This window comes from Haliotis rufescens, unplaced genomic scaffold (assembly GCF_023055435.1).
Source record: "Haliotis rufescens isolate VD_foot unplaced genomic scaffold, xgHalRufe1.0.p SCAF_9, whole genome shotgun sequence".
NCBI classification, from domain to species: Eukaryota; Metazoa; Mollusca; class Gastropoda; order Lepetellida; family Haliotidae; genus Haliotis; species Haliotis rufescens.
This window is the reverse complement of record NW_025964383.1, coordinates 23,114,782-23,139,868: the sequence shown is the minus strand read 5'-3', so window position 1 is coordinate 23,139,868 and position 25,087 is coordinate 23,114,782. Positions and strand designations below refer to the sequence as shown.

The following is a 25,087-nucleotide window of genomic DNA, read 5'->3' as shown; positions in this document are numbered from 1 at the left end:
ACAGCACGAAGGAGGCTAGTTCATTTTTCAATACAACTGTGTTTATTATGCAGATTCACCTACGCTATCTTGTCCAACGAGGTATCATTGTTATACCCAAGAGCAGTAACCCTGGGAGAATTCGGGAAAACTTGCAGGTATGTTTCATGCTATGACTTTTCAAGTATTTGTAGGAATTTCTAATTTCATCTGTCATAGTATCAAGACAATTTTGTTTTCGATAAATTTAATTTGAAAGAAATTATAGTTCAACAATAGTTCAAGTGCCCCTCATCTACATTAACCACAAGTATGTGTCGCAAGGATTTTCGGGAAATAGATATATTCTTTTCTACTTTTCAAAGGTTTTCGACTTCAAACTATCTGATGATGAAATGTCAAAACTTGCAGCACAAGACAGGAAACTGCGGTTATTAACGTTCTTGGAGTAAGTTTAGTTTTGTTCATATCCTGAATAAGATCATACATACTTTGTCGTTGTTCACACACGATCAGTGTAATGGATTTTGGACCAATAACATTCACACTCCAATTCGGACCACCGTGAACGATACTTAGAGTGAGTATCATGTCAAATTTAGTAAAAATCTTCACGACAGGGTTTAGCAGAAATATATTATGCTATACAATTTAAATTATAAGGAGGGTAACTGAACTTGAGCCTTTGCTGTGACGAGCAAACGATTCAACCACAAGGCTACCCCATCGCCTCGTGTGTGCTGTGAAGAATCTAGGAAATGTTATCTGAACAAATACATACCATCTTCTCTCTTGAATACATTGAAGAATTATGTTGGTTGGTTGGTTTGTTGTTTAACGCCGCACTCAGCAATATTCCAGCTATATGACGGCGGTCTGTAAATAATCGAGCCTGGACCAGACAATTCAGGGATTAATATCATTAGCATCGATCTGCCAAATAAGATGCATCAACCAAGTCAGTGAGCCTGACCACCCGATCCCGTTAGTCGCCTCTTACGACAAGCATAGTCACATTTTACGGCAAGCATGGGTTGCTGATACCTATTCTACCCCGGATCTTCAAGGGTGGAAGAATTATGTAACCGTGATTTTTATTTATCATAGAATACTTCATTACAGATTTAAGGGCCACCCAGAATTCCCCTTTGACGAACCACGATGAAAAGGGTATTTGCAACACGGCTGAAGAGAGGTCCTCCATTTGGACACCAAATATGACGACTCTTTTCCTGGCTGGATATTAAACCCTTGTTTGCCTCATTCCTATGTTAATCCCTGTGTTACTCTTTACAGTCACTAACAATGCAGTTCAAGTGTTTTATGTATTAATCAGGGTATAACGAATATTTAAGTGATGAAAATTATTTGAATTTAAACAGAGTTTGAATCTTATAGAAATATTTACTTAACACCTAACAACCATATTTGATCACAATCGCAGAATGTTAATAAAGGCGACATAACAATTTCTGTAATCAGTCCATCGTACGATTCCGTCTTTAGCATTGACATGTTTGCTACGAGGTGTTCCCGAAAAGATGAGCGTATCATGCCCCATCGGTGATACCTGTCATAAACACATGAAAAGGCAAGTCAATTGTTTGCAAACAAAACTCGGGAATATATGGTGTAAGTAAAAAGGGGCAAATGCTTCAGAAATTTTGTCATTGATGCGTAAGTTTTGGAAATGGCCTCTGCACGTTTTGTTTTTTTCAATTTGTTGTGTTGGTTTTATTTTGGTTATTAAATTCATAACCCCTGTACATATTGTATATTCTGTTATAGTCTGTCGCATGTGCACCATGTGTGAGACACAATGCTAATATACAAGAGCCAGTTTCAATGTTAACATCAACATCATACAACCGAGACTGGACCAGACAATCCAGTGATTGATATCATGAGCATCGATCCACGCATTTGGGATAGATGACATGCTCCAACCAAGTCAGCAAGCCTGACCACCCGATCCCGTTAGTCGCCTCTTACGACAAGCATAGGAATTGCATCGGACATCATATTGTCACTGATACGTCAAACTTGGAAATGTCCTCCACATGTCTTCCATAAAACTTTTTGAAAGCTATAATGGGGCCTTGAATGTTGTAATCTTGATCAAACAACTTCTGAGCAAGAGTCGTTTGACGCTCATTAACATCTTGGTAGAAAGAGCATGCTCCACTGTCCATCAAAAGTTGCGAAATGTAAACGCCAAAGGCAGGAGCTGCTGGAATATTGCTCGACATGAAGTGAAAGTTGACTATTGGAAAGTTTACGTAATATCTACAAACTTGCGGTGAGTGTTTTGTCACTCTGAATCTTTAAGCAAATATGAAACAGATACGGCGGACTCACTGGTCTCCTTTATTTCTAGTTCAGGTGGGTAAATCAGTGGATTTCTGCTATTTGATTGTTATTGAACGATGTCAGATCATAGATCTACCAGAAGCTTAAGTTAAACTTTTTGGCTAAATTACCTTGTTTTGACTTTGATAGTCCGAACATAAATTCCGATTCATAGGCATAAAGAAACAGATCCGCAAGAAGGGGAGCACAATTGGTGCCCTACTACTTGCCTAAATGTCTTACCACCAAATTTTACGTAGATGTTATCAATCAAGAAGTCCAGCATTTCACATATTGTTTTCTCAGTAAACTTCAGATTGCATTTACTTTCATTTTTCACAAACTGTCCTGAACCTCTGAATATAGATACGTAACTGTATCTGTGTACACCACGTTTTGTAACAAAAGCCCCCATGGATCAAGGAATAAAGTTTTTCCTTGAGTTTGTCATTTGGGATAGTGGTGTACAAAGTAGAAAAATGAAATGTTTTGGCAGAATGGAACTTGGTTCTTTTCTGGGAATGCAAAAAGTCAAGCAAATTATTTGAGTTTTTGAGAATCCACACGCCATGCCTGTGAGGGTGAAATATTGGCACGGATCTAACCTGTTATAGTTTAGACACATGTCGCGAAATGCTTCGAACACATCGGTCATGATCAAAATGTCTATTGAAACGTATAGTTCCATAAAGTCTCTGACCGATTTACATTGAATGTAACCCAAATTTTATGAGCGAATGCGTAATCTGCTTCGGACACAATTCCCTTTGACATTTGCTTCGTACATTGTTCGCTTTGCAAACTGGTATTAACTAGTTTGAAACAGTCTAGAAAACGAAGATTGTCAGCCTGAAACAAGGAAGTGTTCGGAATTGTGCGGGATACAAGTTACTTTCGGATCGCAAAGGAGTTCGGCAGCTTGTAGAATAAGATGGTTATAGAAACGTGATGCGTTATGACAATTAAAGCTTACAAATTTGGCTTCCTGACTATTGGCATTGCATTCCGGATGAGAAATACCTCTACATTTTCCTGTGAGTTGATCTCGATCGTTTTTTTATTCATTTCATTCTCTTTCTCATTATTACAATCATCATCATCACCATCGTGTTCTATTACTGGTGCCAAAATACATTCGAAATCCGCGTAAATTACAAAAGGAACTCCAACTGTTTTCGAAAATTGTTTCAAACCAAATTTCCTCTTTGCTTAATCGGCTGGATCGATGATCATGATGTCAATCACTGGATTGTCTGGTCCAGACTCGATTATTTACAGACCGCCGTGATATAGCTGGAATATTACTGAGTGCGGCGTTAAACAGCAAACCAACCAACCAACCAAAGCTTAATCGGCTTCGGGCATTTTAATCTTTAGCGCTTAATGATAACAATAAGCTTTGTGAATATCTAAACGAGATTTTAAAGTGTAAGTCAACAAACAGTTTCTGCAGATACATTGCTTCCATGGTCATTACATTGCCTCACTAAAAGCAACCAAGACCCGTGAAGATTCCGGGTTAGAATAGGTCTTCAGAAAACCCATGCATGCCATAAAAGCTGACTATGCTTGTCGTAAAAGGCGACTAACGGGGTCGGCTGGTCAGGCTCGCTGAATTGGTTGATACATGGCATCGATCCCAATTGCGTGGATCGATGGTCATGATGTCAATCACTGGATTGTCTGGTCCAGACTCGATTATTTTACAGATCGCCGTCATATATATATATATATATATATATATATATATATATATATGGAATATTGCTGAGTGCGGCGTTAAACAACAAACAAACAAACAAACATAAAGCAGCCAAACTGGTGATGAGCACGTAATGAGATGGAGACTGTTTGTCGTCATCTTCCACTTCGGAGGTCAATAGGAGAAGATCCACGTGACGTTCAGTCGGTACGTCAGCCACCCTGGAACTTATTCGTAGAGGAAATACTACATTTACTTGTTTTTTTGTCTCATTATCATTATCATCGTCATCCTCAGAGAAACCGAAGACTTTAATGCTTAAATTATTCATTTCTTCAAATTTTGATTTTTTTTTAAAGACATTGGAAATTGAATACCATGAATATTTAAACGATGTGTGTGGTCGACGCAATAATTATTATTATTAATCCACTTGCTCTGCGACCTCATCCGCTCCAACTGGGTAATGATATACCAAAATGGAATAGACAAAACACATGGCACCATTTATATTGCGACTGTTTAATGAATTAGGATTCTTCTCTAAACATGGAGGTAAATATGAATTACCGCCGCGAAACGTTTTGAATTTGACATATACCGATATGGTGTATGTTTACGAGACAATATTAAGATAATTATTATTGTCGGATGGTAAATGGTTAACACAAATTGCACCATTCACTTACGATTTGAAACTTTCTTTCGTTTTCTTCTATAATTCTGAAGTGCTTGATCTGCCATGTTCATTTCAACGTAGAGACTTGATGTGATGAAACGTGATATCTAAATTAATATAGAATACAGTTATTATCCGGGTCTTGATTAAGAGTTGATGTGGTAAAATGTGATATCTAAATTAATATAGAATACAGTTATTATTCGGGTCTTGATTAAGAGTAAAAGTATTATAATATTAAATGTGATATAATAAATGATAAAATACAACTGTATACTTATAATGATAAAAAGGATATTATTTTTCAAATTTCATTTTGTGATACTATATAAGAAAATGTCAATACTCACACCAGTGTGTGGTTACTGCCTTGCTCTGAATAGATCCGTAATAGTGAGTGAGTGAGTGAGTTGGGTTTAACGCAGCTTTTAACAGTATTCCAGTTATATCGCGGCGTGTCAGCTTAATGTTGGAGGAAAGTCCAAAGTGATACAGGTCTCAGACGTTTACCACTTCGGTGAAACCCACGAGCACGGGTATGGTGCTGACAAAACCTTGAAACATAATCGGGGCGAACCCACAATCAAAGGTGTCTGGCGTGCCCAAGGGACGCAACTCTGCACAGCCAATCGCGGCGCCTTAGACGACTGGGCCCCCCGTGCCCCCAGATCCGGAATAGAGAAAAGTTGACGTATCTTCTCAGAATGATGTCTCGTGGTGTATACGTGTAGTAAATGACGACATTGAAAGGGCGTTGACCACACATTTATTTGGGAAGTAATCAATTACGATTCCGTGCAAAGGTCTAGTCTTCTGTATGATGCCAAGCCTCAACGTGATGATCACTTAACCCTGTGTACCAGTGAATATAATTATGTATTATTGCAGAGTCATTGCCCCGCTGTTTACACTCTGTTTATGCTGTAAAGCGACCCATATGCTACAGTAAATCACGAGTTGTATGTCTTTGAAATTAGCAATCATTCTGCATGCTAGGATTCTGTACTGCATAAAATATATGTTATTAGTTTAATTAATAGTTTCTAGTTTCTAAAAAGAATAATTACTTTAGTTAGGAAACGGTAATTTAAGTAAAAAAAGTATGTTTTTTTGTATGTGTGTCAGTTCAAGAAACGCGTAGAAAAAAAGTAAATGGCTTCATCTGGTGTATCTTATGTTGGATTCATCCGGCATTTTCAAATTTGACGCATTAGTGACCAACTAAAATTATGTTCGATGCAATGCCCTATTTTGACTTACACCATATGTTCCCGTGATTAATGTTTTGGGTTAAACCTATTGGTGCCATAGGTTTTTCAGGATACGCTCTTTTTTTGCGAACACTTGGTATCATTACCAGTTGGAAGTGATTCATACACACGTCCTTATACACAAGTCGAAATATGTTTTGAGGAGAAATAAAAGTGATTATTAAAATACTGTTTGTTAATGTTTCAATTCGTCTTAAGATCATCACAAACACACAACGGACCCCAAAATGTGTATTATCATGTTCCCCCTAGTACCAGCAAGGTCTATTGCCGACTTGAAGTTCTCCACGTGAATGTAGGAATGCCGGGGTGCGCCTTCCTCGTAGTCTTCGGGTGCGCGCCCATCACCATGGGAATGTCATCATGATTGAAAGGGGCGGTCGGGTAGCCCAGTGGTTAAAGCATTCGCTCGTCAAGCAGAGGCCCGGGTTCGATTCCCGACATGGGTACAATGTGTGAAGCCCATTTCTGGTGTGCCCCGCCGTAATATTGCTAAAAGCGGCGTAAAACCATACTCACTCACTCATGATTGAAAATAGAGAAGAGCAGATTGCTTTTTATTTATGTTCAACATCCCACGTGATTTCACTGATGATAGCAAGAGGCAGTTGATATATGCATGGCTAAAATAGCAACAACAAATGCGAAACAAGAAACTGTCAAATGTTTAAAGGCGCGTGTTTTTGTTTGATGATTTGATGAGTTTTTAAATGTTATCAGCTTAATGTATGTGAAACACATGACCATATGTGTCGAGCTGACGAATCACGAATCCTAATCGATCCGTGAAGATTCCGGGGTAGAATAGGTCTTCAGCAACCCATGCTTGCCGTAAAAGGTGACTATGCTTGTCGTAAAAGGCGACTGAGCGGATCGGGTGGTCAGGCTCGCTGACTTGGTTGATACATGTCATCTTATCCCAATTGCGTGGATCGATGCTCATGATGTCAATCACTGTATTGTCTGGTCCAGACCCGATTATTTACAGACCGCCGTTATATAGCTGGAATATTGCTGAGTGCGGCGTTAAACAACAAACCAACCAACGAGTCCTAATCATAGAGTACCTTCATACAAATCAGCGATTGTCATATTACTGCACGCATGTTTGCACAGCGAATTCTAGCGCTTTAAAAGTGAAAGATGTGATGAGTTGACCATTCTGAAAGTCCAAACAAACCACATCAATACAATGTAAAAACTTAAGGCATTAACAAAACCAAAATAAGTCACAAACACGTGTGTCTACATTTCATTTATAGAAAGGGGAGAGTAACCAGTATGTAAAGGTTAGTGATAAGATAAAACGGGACTTTATTTTATCAAGGGAAGTTCATATTGCGCAGTTGATTAGCACTGAAATATGAAATAAAACGAAAAATATATGATATTAAAATATGTACATAAGAGAATAAGACACTAACTCATACAATCACAGGTAAAAGCATGAAGACAATTGAAAATATCACACACACACGCACACACACATACACACACACACACACACACACACACACATAAATATATAGGTTATATGATTATTTAGAACGAATATACGGATGGAAGAGCTGTTTACATGATATATATCCCTTTCTGATATAAGCAAATCCCAAAGAAAAACAATGTATGATACACTGTGATACATTATTATATTATGTGTTTTAACTTTAATGAGAGACTTCGGTAAATAATATCAGAATAAGAACCTACATCGTTGTATATACTTGTACACACTATATTGAAATAGAAATCATACCTCTTGTCTGTCATACAGCTTGGTACAGAGGGAAATGTTTGAGAAACTGAAGAGTCGTGGTGACGCCACGATTACATGCACGCGTTAATGAATGAAGAGTGATGGTTCAAAAGTTAATAGCAAATGTTTCATGATAAAAAAACATCACAATATAAGTGAATTGAAGAAGCATTCCGCATTAGAATATGCTTACAAGGAAACATGTTGCAAAGCAATGCAGACCTTATACGTGAAAGTAAATCATATACCGATGTGCTTTACAAGGTATATTAGTATTATACCACCATATAGTAGTAGTTGTAGTGGTAGCGGTAGTGGTAGTAGCAGTGGTAGTGGTAGTAGTTTTGGTATTAGTAGTAGAAGAGGAAGTAGCAGTGGTAGTAACAGTGGTGGTGTTGGTAGTACTAGTAGTAGTGGTAGTAGTGGTAGTGGTAGTAGCAGTGGTAGTGGTAGTAGTAGTAGAAGAGGAAGAAGTCGTGGTAGTAGCAGTGGTGGTGGTGGTAGTACTAGCTGTAGTGGTATTTGAGTAGTAGTGGAGGTGGTAGTAGTAGTGGTAGTGGTAGTAGTAGTTTTAGTAGTAGTAGTAGTAGTAGTAGTGAGTGAGTGAGTTGGATTTAACGCCGCTTTTAACAGTATTACAGTTATATCACGGCGTGTCAGCTTAATGTGGGAGGAAAGCCCGAAGTGATGCAGGTCTCAGACGTTTACCACTTCGGTGAAACCCACGAGCACGGGTATGGTGCTGACAAACCTAGAAACATAATCGGGGCGAACCGGGATTCGAACCCACAATCATAGGTTTCTGGCGTGCCCAAGGGACGCAACTCTGCACAGTGAATCGCGGCGCCTTAGACGACTGGGCCACCCGTGCCCCCAGTAGTAGTAGTAGAGGAGGTAGTAGTGGTAGTAGTAGTGGTGGTGGTGGTAGTGGTGGTGGTGATAGTAGTAGTAGTAGTATTAGTAGTAGTAGTAGTAGTAGTGGTCCAGCTATATGACGGCGATCTGTAATTAGTCGAGTCTGGACCAGACAATCAGTGATTGACAGTGAAACCATCGATCTGCCCAATTGGGAGAGATACATGCATCAACCAAGTCAGCAAGCCTGACCACCCGATCCCGTTAGTCGCCACTTACCTCAAGTATGGGTTGTTGAAGATAATGTCTAACCCGGATCTCCTCAGGTATGTAGAAGAAGTAGTTAATGGTAGTTGTGATGATGGTCCTGTTACTGCTGCTGTCGATGGTGTTGTTGTTGGTGGTGGTAGTAGTAGTATATATTGATCTTATTTTAAATAGCGTTTTATCACAAATACAGTGTCAAAGTTTCATAAAATATTCTTTACAACAATCCATGCTTGCCGTGAAAGGCAACTATGCTTGTCGTAAGAGGCGACAAACGTGATCGGGTGGTCAGGCTCGCTGACTTGGTTGATGCTTGTCATCGTATCCCATATGCGTGGTTCGATGTTCATGATGGCAGTCACTGGATTGTCTGGTCCAGACTCGATTATTTACTTACAACCATCATAAAGTTGAAATATTGCTGAGTGTGGCGTTAAACACAAACAAAACAAACAAACGAAACATAAAATGTTCAGCATATTCAGTTTTTAAGGGTTTGACAAAAAATGCTTGCCCTATCTTGCTAGTATCCACTATATCAATATTGAACAAGGCAACTGATTGATCAAACATTGAAAACACAAGTCACTATTACTTTGTCATGTCCGGCCTTATCTGGGTGAGGCCACAGCCATGGAATGTTTGAGAACTGGCCCCCTAACAACATGACTCCGCACACTTTGCAGGCCACCTGACCACAAGGGAGGTCGGGCACCTGTACCTGCAAACTCATGCACTACGATTCGTAAAATGGCTGCATCGAAAACATCACAACATAAGTGAATTGAAGAAGCATTCCGCGTTTAAATATACTTATAAGAAAACGTTAGTGTTATTATACCTCAAAAGTACAAATATATCGATATGCTTTCCTAGGTTTATTAATATGGTACCATTTATTATTATTATTAGTTGTAGTAGTGGTAGTAGTAGTAATAGTAGTAGTAGTAGTACGGTAAACTACGCTTATAACGAACTGACGGATATAACGAATTTACTTTTTTGGCCCCGACTATTTGCTGTAGTTATGCTGTATATATGTATAACTACGGTTATAACGAACTAAAATTAGCAGTCCCTTTGAGTTTGTTATAACCGTAGTATACTGTAGTAGTAGTAGTAGTAATAGTATATATATATATATATATATATATATATATATATATATATATATATATATATATATATATATTAGTATATATATATATGGTGTTTTATACGTGTGAAGCCCATTTCTGGTGTCCCCCGCCGTGATATTGCTGGAATATTGCTAAAAGCGGCTTAAAACCATACTCACTCACTCACTATCACAAGTACAAGGTCCAAGTAATGTTTATACACGATATCACTATTGAGAACGCAACCGTTTGTTCAAACATGATCATGTTCACACTAATCTGGTTGAGGTGTACTGTCACTGCAGAGCCATGGGATGTTGGCAGGGATTACTCAATAGCATGACTCCGCACATTTCGCATGTATATAAGAATGGCGGGCCGCCTGAATGTTAGCGAGGTCGGCGAGCTGTACCTGTAAACTCTAAGAATCGTAAAATGGCTGCACAATCTCTGACATTGAACAATGGTCAAAAGATGCCCCTGGTGGGAATTGGCTCGTGGCAGGTATGTCTTGTTTGTCTCTGTTGACCCACACATGCATATTTAATACCTGGTGAATATCTACTTAATGTCCAGGCGATCTTTTCCCCGGGATATCTAAGTAAAACATGCTCCGTCGATGTATTTTCGGCGATGTACGAAGGCATATGTGCAAAGCCAAATATTGATTGTACATATACGGCAGGAGAGTGTGTCACAGTGGCATACGCAACATATTGCAGGCGTATAGATCAAAAGAGTTGTTTAATACATAAATCATGTTCATTCACTCTTCTGATACAAAGATCGCGATCGTGAAAGGATTGATCAACAATGGTACTGAAATCTATTTATAAGGTGGGTGGGTGGAATGGGGCTAACGTCGTGTGTGTGTGTGTGTGTGTGTGTGTGTGTGTGTGTGTGTGTGTGTGTGTGTGTGTGTGTGTGTGTGTGTCAGTGTGACACCGTGTTGCAGTTTCACATGACTACCCCATTCAGACTCCGTATACTGACTCCGAGCCGACCAATCCTTGTTTTAGCCCCTTAATGCCGAGCGCCAGGCAGGGTAACAACAAATACCATCTTTTAACGTCTTTTGGTACGACGAGGCCGGGGACCGGATCCCCGATCTTCCGCTCTCCGGACCCATTTGTAAGATGTGTGCAGGAATGCAACTTATTACCGCTTCAGCTTCACTGAAAGATCTCCTGAGTATTCAAACCTGCACTCATGACGTGTGAGTACCGCAAAACACATATACCCTCATCATATTATTACAAGGTGACACACAGAGGCAAACTAAATTGTGAGTGAGTATGGTTTTACGCCGCTTTTAGCAATATTCCAGCAATATCACGGCGGGGGACACCTGAAATGGGCTTCACACATTGTACCCATGTCGAGAATCGAACCCGGGTCTTCCGCGTGACGAGCGAACGCTTTAACCACTAGGCTACCCGACCGACCACTAAACTGTGAAATCAGTAACTGACTACACAAGATGAGTGTAAAATGAATAAATTATATTTGAACACACAGTTTAAGGTTCACGAAAAAGTGAGTGAGTGAGTTAGTTGGGTTTAACGCCGCTTTTAACAGTATTCCAGTTATATCACGGCGTGTCAGCTTAATGTGGGAGGAAAGCCCGAAGTGATGCAGGTCTCAGACGTTTACCACTTCGGTAAACCAACGAGCACAGGTATGGTGCTGACAAACCTAGAAACATAATCGAGGCGAAACGGGATTCGAACCCACAATCAGAGGTTTCTGGCGTGCCCAAGGGTCGCAACTCTGCACAGTGAATCGCGGCGCCTTAGACGACTGGGCCACCCGTGTCCCCTTCACGAAAAAGGGCAATACAATGTGTCAAATAAGTGACAGCAGCAATACGCAACATGGAATCCAGAATAGTGAAGGAAGCTGTTTCCAAATGGGTATCTCAATAATGCACTTGGCAAGTATTTTATTAAGTTAACAATAACTCGAATTGCATTCTTGTTGCTCTTATAAAGGTATAGTCAGCCTTTTAGAAACTGACCCCCCAGAAACGTCGAGAACAGTCAACGCATTCGTCACCACTCGCCCCTTTCCGTAACCTGCAAGAAGGCTATTCGGCTTGTCCCGGAATTGGTAACGAATGCAGTCAAGGCTGTCGTGTTCAAGGTCAGATAACTCTAGTTTTAGTATAAAGGCTCCCATCGACTGGTGTTCAATCTGGCTGTGACATTACTTGAAATATTTTTTTCACAAGTTCCATCATTTTCTGCCAAAGGGAAATACAACAATACAAAGTTTTACCGCCACTAAAAGTACTACCACATAACAATATGTGCACGTCTACACTCATTGTAAATGTGTGCTCGGTGGTGCATGGTCTTAATTGCATAATAAGACCCTTTCATCTCGAGTTCGAATCCACGATTCTCCCATGCTGCATTTAAAATCGGAGTCCTGCATCACATTAACCCTACACGCCTGCAACACTTTTCAAATCGGCATTGTACCAACTCATTCTGTGCGTGTACATGTGCGTATTCATGCCATATTCAAGGACTGACTGGAATAAAGTGAAATATTTGAAATGTATCCACGCACTCGTCAGATCAAGGGTAACATAAACATATGAAACTAAATTTGTTCATATTAACTTCAAAACCCATTTTGCAAACATTCGTGAAAGGTGAATTATTTTACATTTTATTCCACCTCGAACACACGCAGAGCTGGTTTAATACAGTTTTAAACTTTATTGTTTCGCTTTAATTTCTTACAGGTTAACTCTGCAGATGAGTGCAAGGACACTATTCGTGCCGCATTGGACGCTGGCTACAGACACATTGACACTGCCTATGCATACCAGAACGAGGCCTTCATTGGGGAGGTGCTCCAGGAGTACTTCAAGGCCGGGAAACTGAAGCGGGAAGACATTTTTATTACAACGAAGGTATGATGTTCATGAAAACATCAATGCTGTTCACAGTGTGTTCTGCAGAATCTTGTGTTTTCTTTTTAATATATTTTCGTTCATACATTGTCATATTCTTGGGGACACGGGTGGCTCAGTCGTCTAAGGCGCCGCGATTCGCTGTGCAGAGTTGCGTCCCTTGGGCACGCCAGAAACCTATGATTGTGGGGTCGAATCCCGGTTCGCCCCGATTATGTTTCTAGGTTTGTCAGCACCAATATCCGTACTCTTGGGTTTTACCGAAGTGGTAAACGTCTGAGACCTGCATAACTTCGGTCTTTCTCCCAAATTAAGCTGACAAGCCGTGACTAAATGGAATACTGTTAAAAGCGGCGTTAAACCCAACTCACTCACTCATATTCTGCCTCAACAAGAAAAAAGTTGAGACATTTTATTACATTTCTAAGCATGTAATGCTGTGTTTATTGGTTAAAATAGATACTAGTACTAGAATATGAGATGGGGATAGTAGAGTCACCTCAGGCGAGCCTGAAACCCGTGATCGCCAAATCTCATTAAAATCAGATCTCAGTTCTGGCTGCCGCTAAACAAAGATCAGAGGACATCGCATTACGGGTCACGTCAGAACGACCTTTCCCGAACTTTGGCCGACCACTGAAACGAATAAAAGGAACGCGATATTAGCCAATGAGAAAGGAGCTATTTCGAGCTTTACGGCACTCGTTTCAACCTGGCGACTTCCATTTCAGACTACGCTTGAAAAATATGTTGACACAGTTCTCGACTACAATTTTGAAAACTGAACAAACGAAAATTCCGGAATGTCTAATATATGGTTGCGATTGTTTTGCAGTGCTTCCCGCGTTCTGTGCAAAGCCTTCTCCGTTCAAATGTTTATCCCACAAAAGCGATAGACAGATAATAATTTTGACGGAATCAGTCGTACGGGCCGTAGCTGTCGTTCGGAATTCCCCGTTTTAACGTTTTCGAGGTTGCATGATTAGAAAACACATTCCGACTGTCACTTTCTTGATCTGGCAAGCGACGCTTTGATTGGTCGGATGAAAGGTCGTTAGTAGTTGAGGACAGCGGTCTAGGACCCCTCAGATTTCTGGGACCAAGATGGCGGCATATCCGTTTCCGGTCACGTGCCCTGCGCAGTGCATGATGGGTACCTGCGCGCGCATGCAAGATGGCGTCACTTCCGTTTCCGGTGGCGCGCGCCTGCAAGATGGCGTCGCATCCGTGTCCGGTGGCGTGCGCATGCAAGATGGCGTCGCTTCCGTGTCCGGGGAGGAGGGAAAAACCCGGAGAAGCGCACGTACAAGGTGAACAGGATCGACATTGAAAGAAGCGCGTCAAAAATCTTTTGTGGTTGTTGTTGTTCTACACATAGACGTGGGGTGGTGGTGGTGAAGGGTGGGAGGGAGGGAGGTAGGGGAGGGAGGGAGGGGAGGGGAGAAGGAGGAGGCGTTCACGGTGTGGTGGGGGTTGGAGGGTCGTCAAAGCAAAGGAGGAAAAGCTGTCTTTCGGGAGAGATGGGTGGCCCTGAAAAGGGCCGTTGGAAAACAAACTGGAAACTGGAAACGACAGGAAACGTCAGGAAACGACAGGAACACTGGAACACTGGAACACTGGAAAAACTGCAAACGATGGGAAACTGGTAAAAACAGTGGGGGCAGCATGACCCATGCGTTAGTCACTTTGTACAGATGATCTCTCTTCTTCATCCTCTACTTCCATCTCATCCTCGGACGGAAGGTGTCGTCGGCGCTTTGAAGCGTGTTTTCTTGAGGGGCTTCTGTTCCGTTTTCTTTTCTCTAGACGAGGTGTGATGCCTGCACGGAGTTGTGCGAGGCATTCTTTTAGGTCGAGGACATCGGCATGCATGTCTTCGATGAGATGAAGCACTTGTGCCACGGGTGTCACGGGTGTCACGGGTGCCACGGGTGCCACGGATGCCACGGGTGTCGACGTGGACGGTGTTGCTAACGTTTTCTTTCGACTGGGTTCTGGGCAATCTGCAGCGAAATGACCCAGGGCTCGACAGTTGTAACAGGGGCGCTGGGGAGTCTTCTTTCGACTGGGTTCTGGGCAATCTGCAGCGAAATGACCCATGGCTTCACAGTTGTAACAGGGGCCCAGGTTCTGCTTCTCCTGCTTCTCTTGACTGTTCATCTTCGGGCAGACATAGTGACGGTGACCTTGATCGTGACACTCGAGGCATGTCACTTCAGGGCAGTACAGGTAACTGTGATTGTCGGTCTGGCACTTCATACAACTGTATCGAGCTGGCATGATGGGTTTCATAGAATGCAGTGTGTGTGAGTGGCTTCGCTCTTGTTTTGTTTTTATAGCAAAGGCACTGACACCCTGCTTCCTGATTGGTTCCGATTGGTCCGATTTCGATCCGGTTTTTATCGGGGTGTGCATTTCGATCCTGTTTTGTTTTTTCTTCATCCTACAGACAACATAACACGACTTCAACTTTTTTTAAACAAATTTAATCCCCCTGATCACATGAACCAACACCACAAAACAAAAGTCACAGGATGAGGGGGGACATCCCTGTGATTTTGTGAACACGAAGGGGTGACCACGAGGGTAGGAACGTCTGGCCACTTTGAAAAAATAAAGAAACTTTGTCACTTGGGGTGAACAAGACACTCGACTCTTCGTTTCCGTGCTTCTTGGGACACCAAACGTCTGTATTTTTCGTTCACTTCTCCATCAGGACAAAACACGCACAAGTATTCGCAGGGGACTTTGGCGTGCTTCAGATGTTCTTTCCAGGGTTGGTCTGTGGCTTCCCATTGGCGGAATGCCACACCGCAGCAATAACAGGTCACACAGTCACCTCGTCCTGGATAGAAATAGCCAGCCATGGCCATGTCATAAGGGGTCTGGGTCATCTGTTGAGGCCACGTTTGAAAAGACCTCAGGCGTTCTTGAAATGAATCATAGTGGGGGTGAGAAGGATGACACAAGGTGTAAGAAGGAAAAGGTCCCTCCAGAATGTCACGGAGTCGCCATGTGTCGTCCATCAAGAGTGTGTCGTCCATCAAGAGTGGACGTTTTCTCGCTTCTTGTTCTCTCGCCTTTTCAGACACCCACTCGGAATCGGTGACGACATCTCGGGAGGATGACATGGCATTCATAGAACGTCTTTGCTCCATGATGACGGTGACTTCACTGAAAGAAGGTCTGAGGGTTCGCCTGCTTTTATGAAACTGTACACCCTACTCCCTTCAACGGAAGGTCATGACCTTAGCTTCCACCTCCTCCACCTCATGACGTGATGTCATCCTGTGTTTGGGTTGACGGACACACGGCATGATCCATGACATGATCCATGACATGACATGGCACACGGGGAGGGGTGTGGGGATGGATGCGCCCTGGAATGACTGGCACCAGGCAGCTGATCTTTCAAGCATGGCCTTTCTCTTTTTATTTTAATTTTACACTTTGGTGTGCACTGACATGACAGAGGCACAGACAGACAGACAGACAGACGGACAGACGACGTCAACGACATCTCAACTCAACCTCTACCCTCGGTTCGGCACTCTATCGGAGTTGAGATCAATCAAGACACAAAGAGTCAGTTCAATCAATCACTGTTTAATCATGAAAAAACCCAATCACAACCCGATACAATGGAAATACGAAAAGTCAATGGAGGAGGGAGTGCTTTGCATGTCCCTACAACAACCACAACAACAACAACAATAACGCGACAACGTTTTCCTCTTCCATCTTCAAGCTCTTCCATCTTCAAGCCCATAAGAGGTGGTCCTCCCTCAAACCTGTGAGAGGTCCATCCGTTCAACACGTACAGTCTATGGCCTCCCTGAAACACACATGACACATCACTTGATCACGGTTGCAGCTGACGTGTTGACAAAGTTCTTCGAGTGAAGAGGAGGATCACCATAAGATGTGATCCTCAGATGCGATAGGCATGTCATCATACTTGTCATAGGTCAACATACAAGTACAGTCTATGAGCTCCATACCACGGACATGACACATCACTTGCCCGCTGTTGCAACTGATGTATCTTAACATGTTGTTGTGTCAGCAAACACGACATTCGCGTTGTAGGGGAGTGAGTTGAGCTTCTCCATAAGGATCCGGGTCAACGTTGTCATGATCATCATCGTCGCAAACCGTGGGCGTACCTGAGGAGTAGACATGAACCTCTTCCGGGGATGCTGGTGACCAAGAAGCCTCGAGCAGGGGGAGCGTGTCCAGATCCATGGAAGGGAGAGTGGCCAGCTTGAGCGCTTCATGATCATCGAGGTCACCCGTCGCCATCGTCACAGGGGCATTCGGTGAATAGGTGGGCTCCCGAGGGGTTTGTTCCCACCACTGTTCTAGCACGGACTGGGCTGAACTGACATCAGGGGTCCTGTCAATCATAGGACAGAGTCCATTCATCATCATCATATGCATAGGCATAGTCATCATCAACATCGGCATCATCATCATCATCATCAACATCAACATCACATCAAGAATGACTGAGACAAAGAAGAGCAAGGTACTTACAGTTGTTCTTGAGGAGAGATCTTCAGAGATAATTTCTTCCGTGATCGTCTTTTTGCAGGCGTTGCAGGTGTGGCAGGTTTCAAAAAGGATGTCCCCATCGTTTCGATGCCTGTTGTCGCTGCAGCAATGGTTGCTGTGGCTGCTGTGGTGGTGGGGGTGGGTGTTGCCACTGCTGTGGGGGTCACCACGGCTGTGGGTTTGCTCGTCTTTTTCTTCTGGATCTTCTTTATCGTCTTCTTCGATGTGCCTTTCTCGGGTTCAGTCAGCTTCCTCATCTTTGAATGTATCTGTTCGCACATCAGGTTGTCGCCCTTCGCACGTAACTTGGCGTACGCGTCGTCGGTCTTCATCTTTAAACACAGCAAGTCGTACACTTCACCCCACAGTTCAGCAGTCATGTTCCCGTTCCCATCTCCACTGCTTCCTTGACCACTCATGTCGTTTCGTGTCTTGTCATTCAACCGTTTCGACATGATGTTGTCCGGATGTTCTGTTCGTCGTTGTTGTTGTTGTTGTTGTTTCTTTCCAAGTCTTCACGGAGGTGTGCCAACACTTGATGGTACTCTCTCCAAACACGTGTTTCTTCCAGATAAAACGCCAACAACCAACACAACGTAAGGAACATCAATCAGAGGGACGATGTTGTTGCTTGGTCCGTTCAGTGAAAAGTGATGACCGGAGAGCATCGGTCGTATTAAAAGCCCTCGAGGTCCTGCTTTCTGATTGGTCCATTCCGGTGTCTGACTTTCACCTTGGTTTTCCAAACTGGACCGACCCTTGTGTTTCTTTTCCATAGGGTTAGGCTTGTGGCGTGAGAGAGAAAGCACAACCTCGGTTCGACCAATCAGAGGCCACCCTGGCACGAACACGGCCTCTGATTGGTCAACAACCCAGGCTTCGGATTGGTCAGATTTCGATCCGTTTTTTTTCTGTAGGGGTCCACGTCGATTCAGTTTCGATCCGCTGTCATTAAAACATTTATAGAAAGTCGTCTCTGTACCCAAAGGGGAGCGTGTCTACAGGTAGCCCTGTGATGTCGTCGTAGACGAGACGTCGCTTGTCGTACACGGTACGATAGTCTTTTCGGGTGGGTCGGGTCACGAGTGCATTTTCGTGCCGAGGTCCTTTTCGAATGATCTGATGAGGGTAATCCAAACTGATTTTCTCCTCCTCTTTCCCAGGTCGTTGCCCCAGTATCAGTCCTTTCATGGTGTCAAAGTTGAGATGGCGTTGGTTTCGGTAATTCAAAGTGAACCCTCGCACTTTGCAGGTCGTGCGCGTTCCATCGGGTCTGGGGTTCATTAACTCGTAGCTATAGTTTTTGGGACCTCCCGACACAAACGTCTTGATGGTGTTTCCGTCCAGTTCATCCGTAAATTCACCCAACGAATGGCCCAGCTCTGGATTCGCGTCGTGGGGTCGATGAATGTAAATGACGCTGTCCGTGTCAAAATACAAGACCCTGCGGCCCACCAGGGCAAGGGTCTCGTACAGCTTGAGACGTGCTTGGGCGGTGACCCAAGCGGCGATGGCGACGTTGAAATGAGAATGAGGGGTTTGGTATTCTTTCTGATGGGTATAGGTCACTTCCACCATGTGTTCGTTGACAACGGTCACATCCTCGATGGTATTGCGTTCATCCCTCCACAAAGCAAAGTACTGTACAGGATCGTTCATATACACGTTCTGACTGTAGTCTACCCGTTGTCCAAACTTGCCCCAGAGCGAATTCAGTTGCATCTTGGCAATCGTGCGAAGTCCTGGATTTTTTTCGATGCAATCCTTGTCCAACCCAATGCCTTCTTTGTCGTAGATCTCCTGGATGTAAGCGTCGTGATCCGTACATCCTTCGGGGTATCCGCTGGCTTCGAGCTTCTCCTTGAAATGTCGATCGATGTAAGTGTCAAAGAGTCCCACTTGCTTGGTGTCGGGGTCATGCTGTGCAAAGGTGTCAAAATGCCAAACGTCGTAGATCTGAAGCACCCGGTAGTCATACTTCTTCACGGCTTCCTGGAGTTCTACGGTGGCGTACGTCCCCACCCATGACCTCTCTTCGTCCGTGTGTTCGCAGGGGGAGTCTGACCGGGTATCGGCACACGTACGGCACAAAGGACAGAGCAGTTTGCCACCCGATCTGTAAGGCAGTAGCGGATGGTAGAGGCGTTTCGGGGGTAGGACACGGCATTGGATCAGGCCTTTCAGTTCAAACAACGTGTCCACAGGGGGTTGATGGAGAAGGGTCGGGTGTCCCGTGGGAAACGCTCCGGTCTTACAAATGTAAGGATAAAGGGGACAAATATCGATGTACTTGATGGTTTCACCTTCTTGGGCTTCGTAGCATAATCGCGTCGCATTGGTGCGTCCTCCATAGAAGGCGTCGCGAGGGTTGAGCGGTCCGGGGACGTGGATAAAGCGGGGTCCCTGCAAGAAAGCACGCAGAGCGGAGTCCTCCCGTTGCATTTTCGTAAACTCGTGCTCCCACAGGGTGACGATTCGTTTCACCTCAGGGTGTTGACTCAAGAGACTCAAGCGGTAGTGGGTGTCGGTGTAACGGGCTCCCAACGACGAGCCCAGGACGGGATGCGGTTCTCCACGTTGGGTCTTGTGACAGACCTGACACCCATGCCAGAAACAGCCCAGGAATTCGTAGACGGTGCCTGTCGCTGGATCGTAGCCATCCACGGTGTACCGATGGTGACCCTCTCCACACGTGAACTCTTTTTCACCTCCATTCCTGGCGTGCTGGAGGTGCAGATGGGGGTCCGTTTCCATCAGATAGTGGAGCCAGTGCAGACAGGCCTGGGAATAGTTTCTCTTGGGTTGGTAGCCTTGAGGTGGAAGAATGGCTATGGTATTGGGTTTCAGGTCGTGTTTTCGAAAGGATTTCATGGTGAACGCTGCAGCTGTCATCACTTCCACAAAGGGATCCATGCCCACCGAGTGGATGGCGTTCTGTCGGAAGTCGGCGCATCCCCGTCTCAAAATGTCCACATCGCTCTGGCAGTAGGCTAAAAGTTCTCCTTGTAAGTCGAACAAGGCTCCTTCTTGCACTTTTTGAGTATGCCACTGGAGGAAGACTGTGCGTTCCGCGGGAGACATGCCATCGGGATCGTACGTGACGGCTGGTGGATAGGGACCTCTGTAGGTCTGGTTGACTCCCGTATTGAAAAAATGTGGAAAGTACCCTTTCTTCATTTCTTTCAGCCCAAAGCTCTTGGGAAAGGCTTTCAGGGGGTAAGGGATGAAATTTAAGCTGTCTTCGAAACACAACCGTCCCAGGGTCATCTGCAAAATTTGTTGGCCATGTCGAATCTTGGTGGGGAGTGTCACCAGGAGGGGGGACAGACCCTTCAGGACTAAGTGTAAATCATAGGATCGTGCATTATGGGCCATCACATAAATGCGATCCTCCTTCGGGACTGTATGGCAGGGGGTGTTCTTGTTCTTTGGATTCTTTGTTTTCTCCACTTCCATGGCCTCTTCCCCCTCTTCCCCCTCCTCCGCCTCCTGCTGGGGTGATGCATGTCGTTGACGTTTGGTAGCGTACTTTCTTGAGGGGGTGCCATCCCGTTTTCTTTTTTGTTGTTGTTGTCTTTGTGTTGTCCCCTTGCGTGTGCTGCCCTCCTCTTCCTCTGGGTGGGGCTTCTTCTTGGGTTTTTCAGCCAACGTGGTCAACCACACACACACATCATGTCGCGTGGTGGGGCCTCGAAACACGATCTCACGGCTGGGACCATACCCTTCTTCTCTCCATGGACAGTGTTCGCACAAGTTCTTGCTCACTTCACCGATGCATCGTCCACATCCTAGTTGCACCACGCACAAATTTGGAATGTGTTCCCCCGTGTCTTGCATGCATTCGAAATCGTAGAAGACGTATTGGACATTGTCTCGTAGGGGATGTTGTTCCTCTTCCCCCTCCTCCTTCTCCGCTTCCTCTCCCTCCCCCTCCTCCCCCTCCTCGTTTTCTTCACGGAGAGGCATCATGTAACAGCGATGATCTGGGGTCATGGGTTCTCGGCACACCAAGCAGGGATGTTCTTCGTCGAAGCACTCGTGGTGAACCATGGGGGTCTCCAAGACGCGGACCAGCTGAAAGCAGTTCGGGCACCTGTGAAGCGATTGACAGGCGCTGGGTTTTCCCTCTGACGGTGACTGGAGATGCCGGGTGTAACACGGTGGATTGGGGAACCAACCTTGACATGTCAAGCAAGGGATCCCGTGCTCTTCCTGGGGTCCGCAATAGTTAGAGTGGAGGCAGCGGTGACAGCGGTATTCCTTGGTGCAGGGATGGGTTTCGGGATGATCGTAACGTTGGTTGCAGCGTTCGCAGTAATGGTTAGCGCCATAAAAAGCGGACATGGAAGTGATGACATCGTAGTGCTGATCATGATGGTAGACATACAGGACCGTGGCGTGGGGTGGAGCCTCATCACACTTGTACAACAGTCTCTGGTCCACCTCTTGACTGTAGACTTTCAGTTGTTAATTCAGGCGGGTCAAGGCCCGTCCCACGCGTACGAGGTCGTCCAGCCCCCGACAGGGACCTTCGGGCAGGCCAAGGCGTCGAAACAAGGCCCGTGCCCGTATGCCTTGAACGTCGACGCGATCCGTTCTCGTCAGTCTCTTTCGCTGGGCGCTCCATGCTGGGGTCAGAGGGTGAGGCTTGTGGGCATAATGCTGTGCCACCACCAGGGCCCGTGCCAAACAGGATTGATCTTGGTTGTTAATCCGTACGAGGCACTTTTTGCGTGTTAAAAAAGCTTCGAGTCCAATCACGTTTTTCAGTCGGAGATGGCCACTGCCCGATCCTAGCCTGTCGGGATCTGCGACGTGTACTAAGGTCACATCCATGGTGGCATCGATGTTCAGGTCTTTGTTGGACTGTTGGACTTTTTCCACGGCTTGCAAAATATCTAGCCCATGGAGATCTTCAAAACGTCGAAAGGGAATTCGTATGGGGGTGTTCAAAGCGGGATGATCGATACCTAGACCAATACGATCTCCCTTCTGACCTGACATCTGTTCATAAAAGTCATCGATCACCCTGTCAAATAAAACTGGCAGTTCCATGGGGACGCGTTCCGGTGGTACGGTGTCCAAGTAGTCTGGGTTGAAAGTCAAACGATAGGTATGATTAGCAGTTCTTAACCGTCTGGAGCGGGTGATATCTTTCCTCTCCAAACGATAGGGCGTACTTTGGTTGCTCTTCATGATAACGATGTGTGTCTGATGAACGTCTGTACTCTAAGAGGTGCTGAACGTCTGATGGATGGACAACCCTTCCCCAAAACAGGATCGAAATCGGACCAATCCGAAGCCTGGATTGTCGACCAATCAGAAGACAGCAACGACCAATCAGAAGACAGCACCCGAACCGAGTTGTGCTTTCTCTCCCATGGTAAAATCCATTTCCTATGGAAAAGAAACACAAGGGTCGGGTCGTTTTGGAAAACCGAGGTGCAGACCCGGCCCCGGAACGAACCAATCGGTGCGCTGCGTTTTGGACCAACCAGGAAGCAGTGAGTTTCGATCCGGTTCTTCTCCTATAAAACAAGCGTGGATTCGAGTGGATCAGTGTATTTTACATAAAATTGATGTGATAAAATCAAGAATGGCTGAAACAAAGAAGAGTGGTACGGCGACGACGCGTGGCGAAGATGTGGTGATGGTTAGTGCAGAACCTCGTGGATGTTGGAGTAAGAGTCATGCCGAGGAGGCGGTGTCACTGCTCAGTCAAACGCCATCGCACTATTATCTACGCTTTGAAAGAAGACTCGCTTCGTTTGAGGCGTGGCCCACGCAAATGTATCAGACTGCTGAAGAGATGGCCCATGCGGGCTTTGTCTACACTCAGGGTGCCGATGGTGTGTGCTGTTTCCAATGTGGGGTGCGGCTGAGACAATGGGCACCCCACGACAATCCTTGGGTGGCACATCACAAGTGGTCCCCAGACTGCGATTACCTCAAGCTAACCGGGCTGGTGAAACACCAGAAGCAGAGGTACATGAATGACGTAGCGCGGGCGGCTGCCTAGGAGGACGTTTCCCGTGTCCTGCGTTCCCGTTCAAGTTCCTGTTCAAATGTTTTTCTTCCCCAAAACGGCCCTTTTCAGGGCCACCCATCTCACCCAAAAGACAACTTTCCTCCTTTGCTTTGCCGTACAACGACCATCCAAAACAAAGAACCCACACCCTCCCCTAGACCTCTTGGAGGTACACGTCTAAAAATACAATACATAGATATAAATAGAGTTAGATCAATAGATCAATAGATCAATAGAGACACGTAGTACACCATGTCAAACATCACGTGTGCATGAAAACACCTGTCACAGTACGCCTGTCGACCTACACGAGTGTCAACACCTCGGTATCCTTCAATAATAATAATAATAATAATCATTTGAAAACACATACACGCACAGGGCACAACGTTTGCATGTCAACACCCAAAGTACATACATGACGTTCACATCGCGACACGAAGTCCATGACGTGTGCAAACGTCACGCAGGTGTATCGATCTTTCTCTATTCATCTCCATACGACACTACTTGATACACACACAGGACACCACGTTTTGCCTGACCACACGCTATTCTATGCATCAACGTCAACGTCTGTTTGAAGACACACACACACACACACACACACACACACACACTCACACACATGACATTCCGATTGGCATGGGAGTGACACAACGTACATCACGTAGGCATTCCCACGTTCATGTCTACCTATGAAGGTCTACCTTTCCTTTAGCATTCAGACGACCGCCTACCTAAAAAAATACCAAGGCTACCCAAGAAGAAAAAAACCGGATCGAAATCGGACCTATCCGAAGCCTGGGTTATCGACCAATCAGAAGCCGAGCTCGGACCAAGCGGGGCTCTGATTGGCCGAACCCGGGGTTGTGCTTTCTCTCCCATGGTAAAATCCATTTCCTATGGAAAAGAAACACAGGGGTCGGTCCGTTTTGGAAAACCGAGGTGCTGACCGGACCCCCGGAACGAACCAATCGGAGCTGCGGCCTGGCGAACCAACCGGGAGGCAGGGTGTCAGTGCCTCTCCTATAAAACAAGAGTGGATTCGAGTGGGTCAGTGTCACTTGTAAAAGAAAGCATCATGATGAGTAGCAGCAACAACAACAACACCGGCAACAACATCAAAGAAAACTGGGATCTAGAGATCACCACAGTGGCACAACCTTTGCCCGGGTGGAAAGAAACATCACCACCACCACCACCACCACCATGGTCTCCAGCGTGGCAATGTGCCAGGTGCCATGGACCCTGCCCGTCTATGCCCTTGGTACAAGGGTACGGGATGGGACTTTCGAGTGCGTGTACTGCGGGACTGTACTGAAGGACACCTACGTGCGTCGGTTAACGCACACCAGTAGGTGTCCTGTCAGACGCGACATGAAAGCTCATCCGTGCCTTTGTACCATGGGATGCACATGCATGTAAACATCAAAACGGCCCTTTTCAGGGCCACCCATCTCTCCCGAAAGACAGCTTTTCCTCCTTTGCTTTGACGACCCTCCAACCCCCACCACACCGTGAACGCCTCCTCCTTCTCCCCTCCCCTCCCCTCCCTCCCTCCCCTACCTCCCTCCCTCCCACCCTTCACCACCACCACTGTTCA

General features: G+C 45.1%; 2 protein-coding genes across 3 annotated transcripts in view; one reads left to right on the top strand and one right to left on the bottom strand.

The window, feature by feature from the left end:
- LOC124116941 overlaps positions 1-25,087 on the top strand; it is a 40,064-nt gene that overhangs the window by 7,408 nt on the left and 7,569 nt on the right. The window contains exons 8-12 of the mRNA XM_048390371.1: positions 54-137; positions 345-427; positions 9,545-9,575; positions 10,370-10,480; positions 12,729-12,899. Coding sequence (XP_048246328.1) covers positions 54-137; positions 345-427; positions 9,545-9,575; positions 10,370-10,480; positions 12,729-12,899 — 480 coding nt within the window. The remainder of the gene's footprint in view (positions 1-53; positions 138-344; positions 428-9,544; positions 9,576-10,369; positions 10,481-12,728; positions 12,900-25,087) is intronic.
- On the bottom strand, positions 16,490-18,381 carry LOC124124457. 2 transcript variants are annotated; one of them, XM_046487631.2, is made up of 3 exons: positions 17,436-18,381; positions 17,066-17,295; positions 16,490-16,734 (listed from the first exon to the last, which is right to left on the bottom strand). In XM_046487631.2, the coding sequence occupies exons 1-3, from the start codon at positions 17,906-17,908 to the stop codon at positions 16,724-16,726; spliced, it is 714 nt and encodes a 237-aa protein (XP_046343587.2). In that variant the 5' UTR covers positions 17,909-18,381; the 3' UTR covers positions 16,490-16,723. The 2 variants fall into 2 exon arrangements, with proteins under 2 accessions (XP_046343587.2, XP_046343586.2); XM_046487630.2 differs by lacking the exon at positions 16,490-16,734 and having other exon boundaries at positions 16,917-17,295.